The 16,197-nt window shown below is 32.1% G+C and overlaps 1 protein-coding gene across 2 annotated transcripts; it reads left to right on the top strand.

Annotated features, from left to right (window-relative positions):
* The first annotated feature begins 710 nt into the window (after window positions 1–710).
* On the top strand, window positions 711–15,435 carry LOC119838420 (F-box only protein 28). 2 transcript variants are annotated; one of them, XM_038364370.1, is made up of 8 exons: window positions 711–852; window positions 1,143–1,445; window positions 1,614–1,862; window positions 2,002–2,197; window positions 7,187–7,403; window positions 8,487–8,685; window positions 8,856–8,972; window positions 9,581–15,435. In XM_038364370.1, the coding sequence occupies exons 2-8, from the start codon at window positions 1,170–1,172 to the stop codon at window positions 9,815–9,817; spliced, it is 1,491 nt and encodes a 496-aa protein (XP_038220298.1). In that variant the 5' UTR covers window positions 711–852; window positions 1,143–1,169; the 3' UTR covers window positions 9,818–15,435. The 2 variants fall into 2 exon arrangements, with proteins under 2 accessions (XP_038220298.1, XP_038220299.1); XM_038364371.1 differs by having other exon boundaries at window positions 718–852; window positions 1,146–1,445.
* Window positions 15,436–16,197: the final 762 nt, after the last annotated feature.

The following is a 16,197-nucleotide window of genomic DNA, read 5'->3' on the forward strand; positions in this document are numbered from 1 at the left end:
GTATATTTCTGTCTCATTCTTTGCCGGCTTCATTCTACACATTTTTGTATTTCTGTCTCTTACCTGTCGTTTTTCCGTTGCATCAGGTTTGAAATCACAACGATTCTAAAGAAGTTTCACTTCAAAAATCAGCGGGCGCCTGTCACTAGGCCCTCCTCCGTTTGAAGGCGATTTAGTTTTTTAGTTTAAAATAATTATGTATGAGGATAATAATATGATGACTACAACTACTTTCTATAATAATACGCCCCACTTTTAAGGTGAGCTTGTGAGTAGGTAAAATTATTACAATAATATGAATTATGTTTATTTTATTGATAATAGAAATTTAGATTACGATAAATTTTCCCATTTAAAAAATATGGTACGACAAGACAATTATATTTGATTTCAAAAAAACGTCATTTTTATTACAAAATTAAGATAAATGTTAGTACTTATAATATAACGTATAAATTAACATAATTAATGTTAGTACTTATAATATAACGTTAAATTAACATAAATGATAGTACTTCTTTGGTAGGTAACAGGTAACTTAGATAGCACAGATAATAATTTTTTGGCCATAATTCACACGCATCTATAATTATGTCCATGCACGCAACGGATAAAAAATTGAAATATCCAGGCAGATAGGTAGGTGTCTGCTGTTACCATTATATCTATGGTTGCAGCTAAAATCGTAGCTAACTTCACACTTTAACTAAATACGAAGTACCAACAGTCCAACAAACAAAAAAAGACTTCTTGTGAAAGCATATCGCGATTAGAAGTTATTGCGTGTTATTTATTAAAATTATTGTATTGCAAATCCATATCAAATAATAAAAAATGTGTATGAACTCTTGAGTGAGTGTTCAGTTTAAACTATTTTACTTTAGAGGGATGTACATTGAAATTTACTCGAATGCTCAAGTGACCTAGCCAGCCACGGCCACCATTTTAGAATTGTACGCTGGTCGGATAAATTATAAATTTCTCTGATCTTATATAAAATGTTTGTTGTGACACAACGCCAGCCTTATTTTACTAACTGCACTATATTTTATAAACATGCGTATTTTATTGCAATCATTATATATCGCACTCATATTTAGAGTGATTTTAGTATGAAGTTGTACAGGAGAAAGTTTTTTCAGAAGTAGTCAAAGAAATATTTGGGCAAGATGGTGTCGACGAGGCAGATGAGTAGTATAGGAGGTGGCAATGGAAGTAGCGAAGGATCCGGCCCATCGCATGCGGAACCCGTAACTGTGGCGCGTGTTACTCGCCACTCCAGTACATTGCTCCCTGGGGGCTCATCGCCGCACGCTAGTACTTCAAAAAATTCATTAGTGACGGCACCCAAAACCTTTTCTACGAATATCCTTGATTTACCAGTTGAAGTCATTGAAAAAATTTTTCGTTATCTAGGCTTTAAGAGTGTGTCACATCTTAGAATGGTAAATATTTTTTATAAAACATTGGTAATAAAGAATATAACATTAGAATAACTTGGTACTTGGATTTGCAACAAATACACGTATTTAATCTGATAATTAATCATAAGTTACAATGAATTAAAAAAGTTTAATTTCAAAATGCAATTATATTATGCCCATATATTTTAGGTTAACCGACAGTTCAATACAATATGTAGTGGAGTATTGAATTCAACATTTCAACGATTACAAAATCAAATGCTACATCGGTTTCAAGCGATCAAGGCAAAGATGCCACGCAGGGAATCGGCTAGGAGGAGCCATCCATTGGCATGTGAATCAGATATCATTGAAACTTTACACATGAGACTTAGCTTATTGCAAATGACCTTCGGCAAACATATTGAAAGAAAACATTGTTGTTTCTTTCCTGGAGAGGTAATGGCTTGATTGAATAAACAATTTTGGTTTAATCTCTAATGTTTCCATCAACCATCATTGATTATAAAGTGTATTTAATAATTAATTTCATATTATATAAAATAAGGATCAATTCTAATATAATATACACTTTTAGATTTTAGATGAGGTGTATAGTATTTTGTCATACTTAAAAACTACAACAAAGCTGGCAAGGCCTTACAAAGTAACGGATGAGTTGTTTGATTTAACAACTATGGCTATGGAATATTTCAAGGAGCACATTGAACCCAATTTGCCAGAGATTACATATTTTGGCACTGATTTCTTTGATATAACAACTGCTTTTTCACGTGAGTATATTTCAAATTGCTTGTTCATGGTGTAGTGAAAAAATAAAAGCAGATAACAGTAATCAATTGTAAAATTTGCTGTTGCTGCTGGCTGTTGTGAACGTGATTATAAATTTTAATGTTACATTGATTTCAAAATAATACACCAAGTTAATAGCCATATAAACAGTAAATTTAATAATCAACACATTCTATTATATATAATTAAAGCATAAGCAATATCTGCATTTAGAATGAAAATTTGATGAATTGTGATCTATATGTATTTTGTTTTGTTAGTTTACTTGATAAGGGTGAGGTTGCAATATGTGTAGCTAAAAGCTTCTTAGCATATTGGATTAACAAATTGTTTTCTTTTAAAATAAGAGAAAATCGCATTATTGATATCTGCTTGCCATGTGTCATTTGTTTCTTTTTTATTTATTTAATTTTGCACTATAAAATAGTAAAAAATAAATATGCCTGCATTTAACGTCATGGTTAAAGTCATCGTTTAACTCTTTTCATAAGACATTCTTAATTTAATTTTGTGCAATAAATTTCATGTATATTATTCCTACCAGTACCAATATTTTTCATAGGGTTTCAATAAATTAGTGTAAAGTTTTGACTGTCTTTCCTTTTTCTTTCATTTATCCCTCTTTCCTCTTCCCGCTTGAAAATAATGAGTACCTACATTAATAAGTTAGATATATAAAGTATGCTATCTACATACTATGTTGTCTTTTAAAGTGAATTTATCCAATTTATGTATGAGGCATGTAAGGCATTAAAAGAACAAAATGTATCTTTATTTGCATTTTGGCTCAAATGACTAGTATAGTCTAGTATAATCTTGTTTATTTAAACACAATATGTTATTGAATGTTATTTCTCCTTCCTGTTCCATTGACTGTGTCATAAACTATGCTAACTATTTAACATAACTATGAATGGTGTGTGGTTTCGATTGCTTTTTAAAAGTTGCATTATTTTAATAAATTCTAATACAATTGCAATAATTTTTATATTATTGTGGTTGGATACTACTTACTTGGTGCTGTGTGATTTTTTTCCTCTCCAATTTCTTTGCCCTGCTCTAGCAAATTAAAATGGGATTGGATCAGTTATTTTTTAATGTTTGTTTTGTTTGTCTTAAATGTTTTTGATACAAATTTTTACTTCATGCGACATCTTTTTATAACGCCTCAATAAGTTCGGATGACGGACTCGCCTGACCATAGAAAAGAATCAAATATGATTGTCCAGATTATAATTAGTCTACTAAATTACATTCAGATCCGCCCTTCATCCATACATCTCTATCGTTAGTCATTTTTATTCAGATTTCACATTCTGCTAAAAAATACTGACAAATTCTCATTTTAAATCTGTAATTAATATTTGTCGATAACTGTAATAATCAGTTACTTAATAGATTCGTGTCGTTTGTAATAACATGAGTCATGTATCTGATCCTATTCTACTTATATCTATTTACCTCTATTATTAATATTTAATGGTAAATATGGAATAATTTCAAAATATGTATGGCTAGAGAAATATACAGGGTGTCCTCCCCGTGGTGTTCTATGTGAAATGGCTCTTATAGTTTTTTATATGCTGATTAGATAAAAAAGTATAAAATGCATTATATTTTCTATTAGATGAATTATCTAAATCTTCATATTACAATTTCATAAGATACACCTGCATGTACAACCCTAACGACACACACTTGTCACCTATGCTACCCGCACGCGTGCTTACGTTTATGATTGTCTCTTCATAGAGACAAAGCCCACATTGGCGGAGTGGTATAATATGCCGGTTGCGCGAAGCTAGGGATGTAAACATTGAGTTTACGAAAAAATCCAATAAGAAATTATTGGTACATTGTAGTAGTTTGATGTAATCATTTTTAGTATATTTTACAGCGTATTGAAAACTATAATTCCATTGAGTATAGAAGTTCACCACCGTCGGGAAATTCTAGTATGCACCTAAACGATTCTTGTGATTTTTATAGTAGTTGGCATTTGCATAATCATTTACAATGATACAAAGGCTTATACTCGCAAAGTTGTTAATACATTATTCACATTGAGAGCAAACAATAATCATTGTTCTAGATATTATATTTGAACAGTCAGCGTTTATGTTTGGTTTTGCTAACTCGTAACATTATGTATTAAGTAGTTAATAAGATATAGAATATCATTTATGAAACATTTAAGCATCTCATATTTTCTATCCACTGATAGATGTGTACAAATAAAAAGATTTGTAATTTAAAAGTAAGTAGGCATTATCGATTTTCAATTTAGGTGTATAGGCTAGATAAACTAATCTTAACCAGTGGAATATAATAAACTAATATACATACATAATAGTTTGAATATTAATAAATATGAATGCTGGCAGATATTTACACTAATTTTATATATTATATATATATATATATATATATATATATATATATATATATATATATATATATATATATATATATATATATATCGTTATAAAAATTGTTATCTGCATTTTATTGCGCATCAGTATAAATTACTTACGCTATTAAAAGTCAGGATGGCTTGTTTACAAATAAACTTATTTGTCTTTATTATGATTTAAGCTTGGTCATACATTTTATTGGTTTGATATGATTACGCTCTCTGCATAATATGAAGTATTCAAAACAAGATAATTATGAAAATTGTAATAGTCATCTTGAGTCTTCTCTATAAATCCATTACAATTGAATTCGTTACAGCGTTATACATATATAGTCCAAGAAAATGGGTAGGGTAAATGCGAATTTGAGATTAAAACTTGAATTTTTGATATAATTTACTTTGAGGAATCTAAAAACGAACTGTGCAAGTTTTTTTTAAATTCACCCCCGAGAAGGGGTGAAAAAAAATTAAAAAAGTTGTTTTTTTGAAATTTTGGCGAAACCGTAAGTGTTAGAAAAAAAAGTTTTAGATAAAATTTGTAGAGCGTAAAATTTTACACAAAAATGTTTCTATGACTTTTTTTCCTAAAATTGACTTTTTTAACTTTTTTTTAACTTTTTTAATTTTTTTTCACCCCTTCTCGGGGGTGAATTTAAAAAAAACTTTCACAGTTCGTTTTTAGATTCCTCAAAGTAAATTATATCAAAAATTCAAGTTTTAATCTCAAATTCGCATTTACCCTACCCATTTTCTTGGACTAATATAGATATGTTTGGCCCACCATTACATTCGTGTACCCTTTATCTCAAGCTGTTTGTACAACTGTTTCGATAGCAATTCATTTCAAAGGAAAAGATAAAGAAATCCACTTAGTTAACTCAGAACTCAATAAATACCTTTATAATAGAGTATTACTTAATAGTTAGTTACACTATTGGATTCAAGGATTGCCGATCGTGATATGACTAAGCTTGTTAGGAATAAGAGATTAGTCTCGTATGGGCATTTTGCATAATTATTGTCTTATACATTTTCCTTACTTCATACAATTGTCTTTAAAAGGTTTTAAGCTAGTCGATAAGGATAACAAATTGTAAATACATAACTTGGTAACAGTAAAAATATGGCTACTATTATATTTAATAAGAACACAAATGTATTTGTACGGCAAATGTAAAATTATTAGAATTCTCATCTATATACATATTTTCATTGTTATCCACACTTTAAGACGTCATTCTTTTTAACACGCTTTATTAGCATCACCTGTATGTTTGGATGATTGTATGTAACCGACTCCTTTTTGGTCTTGATTCAATTCAAACTTTGAACACTTGTCAAGGATAACTGACAATATAATAATTTCATGAGTTTTTCTTATTAGTTAAGTTGATAGAATCGCCAGGCTTAAATAATTTTCTTGCGTATACTCTATTATAAGGGAAAAAGTGAGACAATTACTTGATTCTGTCATTGAAGCGTGTTTAATAGCTTTTAGATTATATTATTTGTATTATATAATTAATACAGTAGAACCTGTTTCAGTGGAACCCCGATAAGTCTGAAACCTGTATTACTTGAGAAAATGTTTTGTTTTGCTTTCAAGACTTAAAACCTTCATTACTCAAGATATTTAGTCTCTATAAGTATATATAGTTCGAAGTAATCAGTGAGTCCCTGTAATCCATTTTGGTACAGGTGTTCCTGGTGTCCTAAAACTCTAAAGTTATAAATCGATCTGTGTTGTTCGAACATAATTATTTATTTCACGTTTAAGTCACAATTAAATGTTTCTTCCTCTTTATGTACAATGAGTATTATCGCTTAGATAAAAAAGTTATATAAAACTAGCATACCCGACCACGCGTTGCTGTGGCTGAGTAATAATAAAAATGTTAAGATCGGTTGAGTTGGTAAAGAGTTCATTGGGAATATACATTATGATACTAGTTTTTTATATTTTAAGATTATGGCTCGAATTATTTCTCGTATCCCTAGATATTAGACTTATTGAGGTTCTGTGTTTTGTTTAATTAATTTTAAATATTTCATTTAGCGTCCTCTTTGATATTCTACAAAGCGACTGATGTATCTAGCTTTAATTAATAGAGTTAAATTCTTACTCTACTATATAAATAATGTATTAATATTTAATTATATGTCTATATAACTTTACAATTTATTCTGTATATATAACTTCATATTCATTACAACATTATATTTGGTTGCGTTTAATTTTATATGAATTTTATTTTCGTAAAAATAAGTATCTCACTTCCTTTAATCGATCTGTTTATCATGCCTGGAAATAACGAACAGACACACTTTCATCTTTATGATATTAGTATTTATAGTGCGGATTAATTTTTTATGCTAATAATATAGAGCTGAAGAGATTGTTTGTTTGAACGCTCCAGTCTCAGGAAGTACTGGACCGATTTAAAAAAATTTTATATGTATTCGACCCCTGAGTGGTACAAGCTGTCTTAGTTACCATGGGTAAATCCGAAACGTACCGCTAGTTTTTAATCATTTTATATATATCAAACTCCAGCCGGCGAGAGCAGTAAGTCGTACATATGCCTGGACTCGCCGCCGCCGAGCGGCTTCGAGTCGACGTCGCAGCAGGCGGGCGGCAACTCGTCGGGCGACCGGCGCGTGTCGTCGCAGACCTTCTACATGGAGGAGAGCCTGCCGCCCTCGCCGCCGCCGCCGCAGAGCAACATGGTGCTGCGGAAGCGGATACACCGCATCAAGCAGGGGATGAAGAAGTGAGTCGGTGTTTAGTGTGACCGCTATTCTAGCATGTACTCTTTCTCGCTCTTCTAGTATCTGCGATTATGTGTCTCGCTCGCACTCGTTGGGTTTGAGAACCGTCATAAGGGTAACGCTATTACGCTATATGCTATATGACAATCGAAGAATTGATTTTAGCGCTGTTAAATTTATTAACATCAATGACGTTTAGGTTTTAACTATACTGACCACCATGTATGTACTATACAGTTAGTATAGGTATAAATTAAATGTTTATGTATTATTATTTTATCTTATCAGATTATTTAGGGTATAATATACGTATTATGTAATAAGGATAATTTAAAATTTTATAAACAGTATAAGCTTATTTCTTGCTGATTTATAACAAGTGGTGGTACTCAAACACAAATTGGATATCACTCGTAGATTCTACTTACGTTATAATGTCCTGATCGAATTTCAGCCACAGCAGCCAATGGAGACTAATCTACTGGGAAATGTAGTGAACATAAGTACAGCCTCTATTGTACCGAATTCATAGTCACGTGACGGAATGTCGTTCTCACGAGAATACTAATTAATAATATGGGCCCCTGGGGATACACCGAAGCATAGGTTTCACCGTCTTTTCGTTTCTGGATTGCGAGCTGTTTACGAGCTGCTAACCATACGACGAAAGATTACTTCTTATCTGGCTCCAACTGCGACATCTTGGTACAACACGCGTATTGCACCTTTTTATACTAATATTAATTTTCGTGTTCGCTAACTTCAAAAAACAAAGCGTTTGTATGTTGATGCACACAAAGTAAGTTGGTTCACACAAGTGAATGCAGAACCGGCATAGCTCTTTAAGTATTTCCTAGGTGGTAAAATAAGTCTAAACATAGTGCGAATTCTTAATAAAAATATTGACCAAAAACACGACCTTAATAAAAATAAAGTTAACAAACCTGCTACATACCGTTTTCTTAATTCACATCAAATCAACTCGAACTTCAAATCAAGATTTTATTTCTTCAACAAGTGAAAAAGATAATTAAATTTATTCTCAAGAACATATTGTATGTTAAAAGTTATTTATATTCCTTCAGGTACAATGACCAATTGTCAGCGTTGCGTAGTGATCTGCGCAGCTGTAAGCGGAAAACTGCGCTACAACAGAAGCAAATTGCCGAACAACAGAAGCAGATAGCGGAGCAACAGAAACAGACCTTGGAGTACGCCAACCGTTTGGACGACTACGATAAGAAAAACGAGGAGACCAGCCGCAAGTTTCAAACGTTATTACAGGTAAGAATGACTACCAGCATTATTTTTTTAACTCGATTTAGTTTATAAACCTTGTGACATAAATATACGAAATAAAAAAAATACGTTTTCAAGTTTTAAAGTCCATTCCACACAAACTAAACAATTCTAAACAAATGTTCATTTAACTCTAAATAAATAATGACTTTCAGGAGCTGAACAAGTGCAAAACGGAGCTGCAGTACTGGCGGTCGCGGTCGCCGGCCGTGCCGCCGCTGTGCGCCGAGTGCGGCGCTTCGCTGCGGCTCTCGCCCGTCGCGCTTGCGCAGGTCTCACTTTATTACTATATACCATACTTTATTTGTATACGCGTGTGTGTGTGTGTGTGTGTGTGTGTGCGCGCTAAAGCTTGTGAATGAAAGAGAATTTTTGGAGCCTCGTATTTATGGCTAATATTTGTTGTATAGGCGATAATGTTGATATGAGTGCAGTATATGTCACTTTAATTGTTATTGTTTTATAAATAAGTAAGCTAGCAACATTAAGTACATATAAAAAAAAACAAGAATTGAGTGAGCGACATGTATTATTTAGAAATATTTAAAACGCCGGGAAAATATATATGAATAAGTTGCCTTTATAATCCGTAAATTTTTTTTTATATTTTTTGAAGGTATGATACTCGCATAAAGTCAAACACAAAAAAATGTGATGAGTAATTTTTAATTTAATTATTGGACGCATGGGAAAATTGTTAACAATGGAATGATTAATTTGTCTTCATTAATACAATATGTAATGTATTTTAAATAAAATGATAATTGTTGTCTTACTTACAGGAAACTGATATAATTAATATTCTTCTTAGGAAATTAAAAGGCATATTGAATTTACACTACTGAGATCTATATTAACCAAACAATCAAATCGCTTCCAGTGGCCGTCCGGCTCTAGCACGGAGGCGAGCGAAGCGGAGGCGGCGGGCGGCAGCAAGGAGCCGCCTAGCGCCGCGGAGGTGGCCACCGAGATCCCGCTGAAGGCGGAGGCGCGCGAGGGCGAGGAGGGCGCCGGCACGCCGCCCGCGCGCCGCCGCGCCTCCGCCGACGCCGCGCACGCGCCCAGCGGCACGCCCGAGCGCAAGAAGCGCCGCCTCACCAGACCGCGGAAGCTCTGAAACTGCACACGACCGACTCGCCGCTCGCGCGCCCACGGACCGGTCGGCTAGCGGCGGCAACTTGCGCGCCGAGCGACTATGGTCGTCTTCTGTTTGCGCCTAGTGACCAATAGCTATCTTACCATTTGCTCGCTTAGCGACCGAGATCGCCTAGCAACTTTGGCGTTTAGTAACCAATATCAAGTTCTGTTTGCGCACTGATTCTGAGCGTGCGTAATGACCAAGTTTTTTTTTCTGTTTGAGTGCTTATTGACCAGAAACACGAATGGCCTTGTCGCTTTTGGCGCGCCTTATGACCATTGGTCGCCCTTTGCGTGCTTGTTGGTTAAAAACCTTGATTCCCTGGGCTTTCTCTAAGACTCTGATTAAATTGATGCCGCACTGGTAGGCTAAGTGAACTGAACATCAATCAGTAAATGTTCTTTTAAACTCAGTACGCACAACAATTTCAATCCCAAACACAGTAGGCTGTTCAGATATGAAACAGTTCAAGATCATCAGAAAATGAATCGGCGATACAAACCACATGGTTCAGTAACAGTGGCATTCGTTTTTTGTAATCTTAGGTGCTCCAACAGTCCAGGTCTAAACTCAATATCCTGAAAATCACTACTTTACGCTCAGTGAACTTATTGCTAAAACAGCTTTCGGTCAATAGCTGTTACGATTTGCTATTTAGATATGTGTAGCCAATCTGTTAAAGAAGATGCCTATTAAATAATCTTTTTGTCGGTTTCGTGTACATATTGCACAAATATTTAAAAAACTAGTGCAAGTGGTTAGGCAATCTATCTTAGTGCCCAAACAGTTGATGACCCAATCCGAATTATCTGACAAACTTCACTTTCAGTGTGCTCAATTAATTCGGACAAAGCTTGTTAGGCTAAGGAATTGGCGCTAAAACTATTTTGCAATCAGAGCTGTTTTTCGATATGTTGAAATAATACCCATCTCTATAATTTCCGCATCTTAGGTTACAGGTAAATTACCACATGTTGTTTACAACTATGAACGTATTTTAGATGACCATATCCACTAAGCATCTTGATCAGTTGAACTTTAAATCTTGCTTCTCAATAAATGTTCTCAATATTGATGGTACATATACTATTTGAGCATATTTTAAATTTAGTGATGTTTGGTTATCAAAGGTTCGTTAATTGTTCTGTTTTTCTTAATGGTGGATCAGCTAAATTATATTTTACGGTTTAAAAGAGGGAATTAAAACGCGTATGAGAGCTATGATGCTATTTCGTAAGATAGAAATTATGAACCAATATATAGATTTTATGCCATTGTCTTGTCGTCATTTAACATACAGTAAAATACATATTTGTATTATTGAGGTAGTCATCGGTTGGGACTCCATAGAAGATTAACACTAGATTGAAATTTATATATATTCTTACTTATTAGAATGCGTATTAACACTCAGCAAACTTCGACGACGACAATGTTAATAAAATTAGATTAATAATAAAAATAAAGTTGCAGTAAAATAAAGTGCACTATTCCGTAAGTATTAGATATGGTTCATTTATAATTTGTTTGGACAAATGTAGCAATTTCGTTTCCATTTCCTGTGAGTTTATTATCGCCTCACAAAATGTTTCTCGTTGTTAATTTATCGTTATTGTCTTGCTTCTGTCGGAATTCAAAATTCCATTTTTTTACATAATTACCTACATGGTAGGCTTCAGTATCAACGTTTAACAACCTGTTATGGGTTAAGAAAATCGAATACTATATGTATATATCCATATAATTTATTATTACCATTTATATATATTGGCAATATTTTAATTTTTATACACAAAATTTTATCAGCGCAAAATGTGCTTAAAAGTAGTAATAATACATAATACAAGATCATTTACAAGATGCTGTTTTACTGCAAATGTTATGAAAGATGGTGTCAAAACATTATTATCTTTCATAATATGATAATAAAAGGTTCTTAAATTAAACAAATTATTATATTTTTCAGTCCATTGTCTAAGTGCATTATCTATTCATTCAAGTGCAATAAAAATATAACGCATAATGTGACTGGTATTAGAAAGCTCAACTTCTTATATATATAACATGGTATATTATTGATATCAGGACTAAATTATAAATAATAAAAATGAGACTAATGTCAAATGGGTCTTCATTTTACTATAAAAAATTGTGTGCGTTTATGGTATTGGCAAATGTTATTTTGTCATAAATGGGAACTTATAAAAGTTATTTGTGTTATAAACCGTATTCGAAATATTTAGCAAATAGAATTCGGTCCAGTGCGAGTTGTACTCGTGACAATAAGGGTTTTATTGAAATGAGCTAAAGAGTAAATGCAAAAAAATATGGTAGACCCGTGCAAATCGTTGCTTAACAGACATACATACAGACAAACAGACATACGAAAAGTTCGGTAATACGGTACCGTTTTAACCCAATAATATACACCCTAAACTGATAAACTAACTAGCATTTACGATCTTACCTTTTACGATCAACGTATACGGCCACTGAAACCCTTAATATATTTCCTACTTATATTTCATTGAAAATCTTTGCGAACAGCTATCGAATTTTCGGGACAGTATTTTTTGCACCAAATGATAAACATTTAAAGTAGTGTAGCGTGACGCAAAGCGCGTTGTAAATAATGACACTAAATACACTTTAATTATTACAAGCTTATAAATTTAGCAGTGTCTTATAGGTATTTGTATTTAAAGATTTGTGTTATAGTTTAAGGTACAAAAATGGATATCTACTCGATGTTGCTATCAATGCTTACTATCTGTAATGTATAAAAAGCCTTAAGCCCTCGGCTCACAATGATAATACCCTATTATTGTTATCCATTAATTTTCCTGTGAGAAATGAATTTTTGTTTTGATGAAATATTTCGAAATTAATGTAAATTTACTTATTTCCTTGGAAAATATACGTACTTTGGGCGCACGGCCGCTGTACGTAACAGCATTGTTTTGCCGTTATATTTAGTTAATTATAAGTTTTACAGCCCTACAATTAAACTAAAATAATTTCTTAATATAGATGTGTAAACATTGTGAATAGAAAGTTAATATCCGATTGCTTTATTTGTAAATAATAACATTTCTCGTGTAATGTACAAATGGATATATTTATAATTATATAAATATACAACTCTTAAATATATATTTTTGTGACATGGTGTATAGTGAAATGTTGCTACCAGCGTAAAATTATTTTTAATACATTTCGTGTTACAAAATGATCACAGGGCTTCACACAGTTTTTGCATCATGTCACTTTAACTTAAAACATATCAACAGAATTGTATTGATCGCATCAGTTACCTACAAATGAATAGGCGTGAGGGATAGATTTAAAACGCACAATAAATTTATTTTGTATTTAAAGTTATGTTTGCTCTTCATTCACCTTTAATTTTAGAGTTCTTATTACATATAGTGTAAACATTATTTAATTTTTGCATTGTTTTGTTAATACTTACAAATGTATTGTGACAGTAATGTTGAATGTGTTTTACAAAAATAAATGTGTATCCATTATTTTTGGATTAACCTAAAACATAATGAAATTGACAAAATTCCCAAGTGCCGTACCGTAAATATGTCCGGTCTACCACCGATAACACTACGGCTTTTTCTACATGTTTGAAATTTATGTCTATGTGTAATCATATACCAATAAACGGACTCTGGGTTTAATATATGTAATAATAATTATATTCAATATTTTAGTCACATTTTACTCAGAATAGTATGATAATCGTCGTCACATATTTAAGACTACTTAAGACAATTCGAAAGTTGTACAATTATGTTGTAATTCAAAGTGTTGTACAAGTACATGTATAAAGGACAATTTAAGCGTATAATAGTACATGTCATATTTGTAAGATTTTTTTTAGTACTCCATTGTAATAAAAACAAACAGTCCAATTGGTAGAAAACGTATGCGTGTTATATATCTAGGTGTGTTGTATCACTCGTAGATTCGGCTTCCAATATATGTGAATCGTTTATTATTTCATGATGATTGTTGATGTAGTATTGTAAAGATAACATGTATGAGATACTACCGGGTTATGATACCCATCACTTGGTTTCTGCTAAGCTTCTCGAGCGTGTGTATAGTACATATGGCGTAGTGGAGTTCGTTAGATCTCCGCCATTGTTATATTTTGTATATAATTACTGTACATACTATGTATGCTGTGTGTAGAACTGTAGAATGTTTCACATTGATAGAGTCGTAAGTCAATTTAAAATTATAATGATATGCAGATTTTGAATAGTATATTTTTTCAGGAAATCCAGAATCGTGAATTGAATCATACATGTGACGATTTTGGCTCAGTGTAAATCATATATACGTGCTTCAATAATTTTGTAGTCATGTCCAAGCCTTTCGTCGTATTTCGTGATAATAGCACTAGTCTCTCTAGCTTCATAAAGATTATAAACACGGCCTATGTGTTAATTTGTATTTCCATGTATTGTGACGAAATCTAGTGTTCGTTTTAAATATAATCTTGCATTTCGATTGCTGGCCATTTATTACAATATACTTACACTTTTAAAAGATTCATTTTATCAACTTACATAAAAAATATCTATTAACTTTCTTTCTTTAGTCTTAAAAACGAGCCTTTAGCCTTTCGAGGCGTAAAGGTTGAAGCGATATGGGTTCTAAAGACATAAAATTATAGCTTAAGCGTATCATTCTAAAATCAACATATTGCCTTTTTAATAACGAGTAAATGGTGTGATTGAAAAAGAAATCCATACTAACAATTATATAATATGTACTGCAATTGTAAACCAATACAAATGTCATGGCATGTCCTTTCCGCTTGCTATGTCTATACTTTATTAAAGGTGAATGTTACAAATGACTTTGTTTGATATAACATAAAAATAATTTAGCAAAATAATAAGTTTCATATGTAAATAGAAAAAGAGTTGTGTAGTGTTTTTTAATCAGGTCCGATATATTGTCATCGTAGCCATGCATGCACACATTGGTTTTAATAATTTTTTATATTGTAACCTACACATTTCCGTAAAATATTGTTATCTACACCAACAAGTATAATTAATGTATTTAATTTTACTTTAAGAATTATATATATGATAATTTATAAGAATGTCAGAAGTGTATCTATTGTAGATTTTAATAAATTTAAATTAATGTTTATAAAAACATTTAAGTAAGAAACTTATTAAAAATTTGTGCCTAAATCAATTTAGTACTTAATACTGCTGCACAATAATGTGAATTTAAAAATTCTGAAACAACAGTTATTAAAAACATTGTCTACTGAAACGTTAAAAAAAAAACTTCTGTTTCAATAGTGCAATACATAAATCCATTGAATGGTGTATAGTTTGGGATTTTTTTATGATTACTCTAAAGTGATAGGGCTGTAAATTAGAAATTAAAATAGTCTTGTTCATAAATAATATTATTATTGTCTATAAAAGTGCACGGAAACATTGCTAAAATGTTGTGCTGTGGCGGATGTGTACAACCAGAAAGACTGTCAATTGGTATAGATATCCTTTATGATAGTTATAAATATAGTATTTTTATTAGACAAAAATACAATAAATGTGTGAAGTCCAAAACTTTGTTTCATTTTTTATTATACTTGCTCTGATTGAAGATAAGATCGCCTTCTTAAAATGTGCTTTGTTTCAAGAAAAAACGTGAGGTGAATTTGATTTCTTTATCAAGGTATTTGCCTCTTGGCCGTTTTTGTAATGAAAACATTGTTACCCGTCTATAAGTATATACCAAATAAAAACCGGTATTATGAAACAGAGATTTCAAAATTAATGACACAGGTAACCACTTTTTTGTCTACAGTGTGACAGGTTTTCATAATGTTAAATCTAGTTTTTGAAACAAACCAGGATAAACGGTCATCCTGAGTGTGCAATAAATTTGTTTTTTTTTAAATATTTGGAGGGCACATTTCTCGACTGTTAATCGTCATTTATTATTACTTATTAATATTATTGTCATTAAACTTTAACCTTTCTCCTGTTTGCATTTTTTTTCTCATTGTTAGTGAGACGCCCAACAGAGAATGAAGTACCTGTTTCTTCGATATCCAGTGTCTTTCTGTAGTGATTCATTTACAAATCAAGGACAAATGTTTATCGCTATTTTTGGAACAGCTCGGGAGAAGACGAAATGAAATTTTGATTTCCTAAGCACAGATAGTAAATATTTACTACTTACTATCTAGTACCTACACAGAACTAAGAACGTGACGTCAATAGTCGGTCGTTTTGTTCAGTAATTATTCACCCCAGCCTAAAAATTTTGGATGCCTGGAAATTATATAAATGTTTTGAACAATACTTCCG

Source organism: Zerene cesonia, unplaced genomic scaffold (assembly GCF_012273895.1).
Source record: "Zerene cesonia ecotype Mississippi unplaced genomic scaffold, Zerene_cesonia_1.1 Zces_u002, whole genome shotgun sequence".
Lineage (NCBI taxonomy): Eukaryota > Metazoa > Arthropoda > Insecta > Lepidoptera > Pieridae > Zerene > Zerene cesonia.

Excerpts from the sequence above, each read along its gene's own strand:
- LOC119838420 (XM_038364370.1), top strand. The coding sequence starts at position 1,170 with ATGGTGTCGACGAGGCAGATGAGTAGTATAGGAGGTGGCAATGGAAGT. Across the intron at positions 7,404-8,486 it reads ATCAAGCAGGGGATGAAGAA|GTACAATGACCAATTGTCAG; the intron begins GTGAGTCGGTGT and ends ATATTCCTTCAG. Across the intron at positions 8,973-9,580 it reads CGCCCGTCGCGCTTGCGCAG|TGGCCGTCCGGCTCTAGCAC; the intron begins GTCTCACTTTAT and ends AATCGCTTCCAG.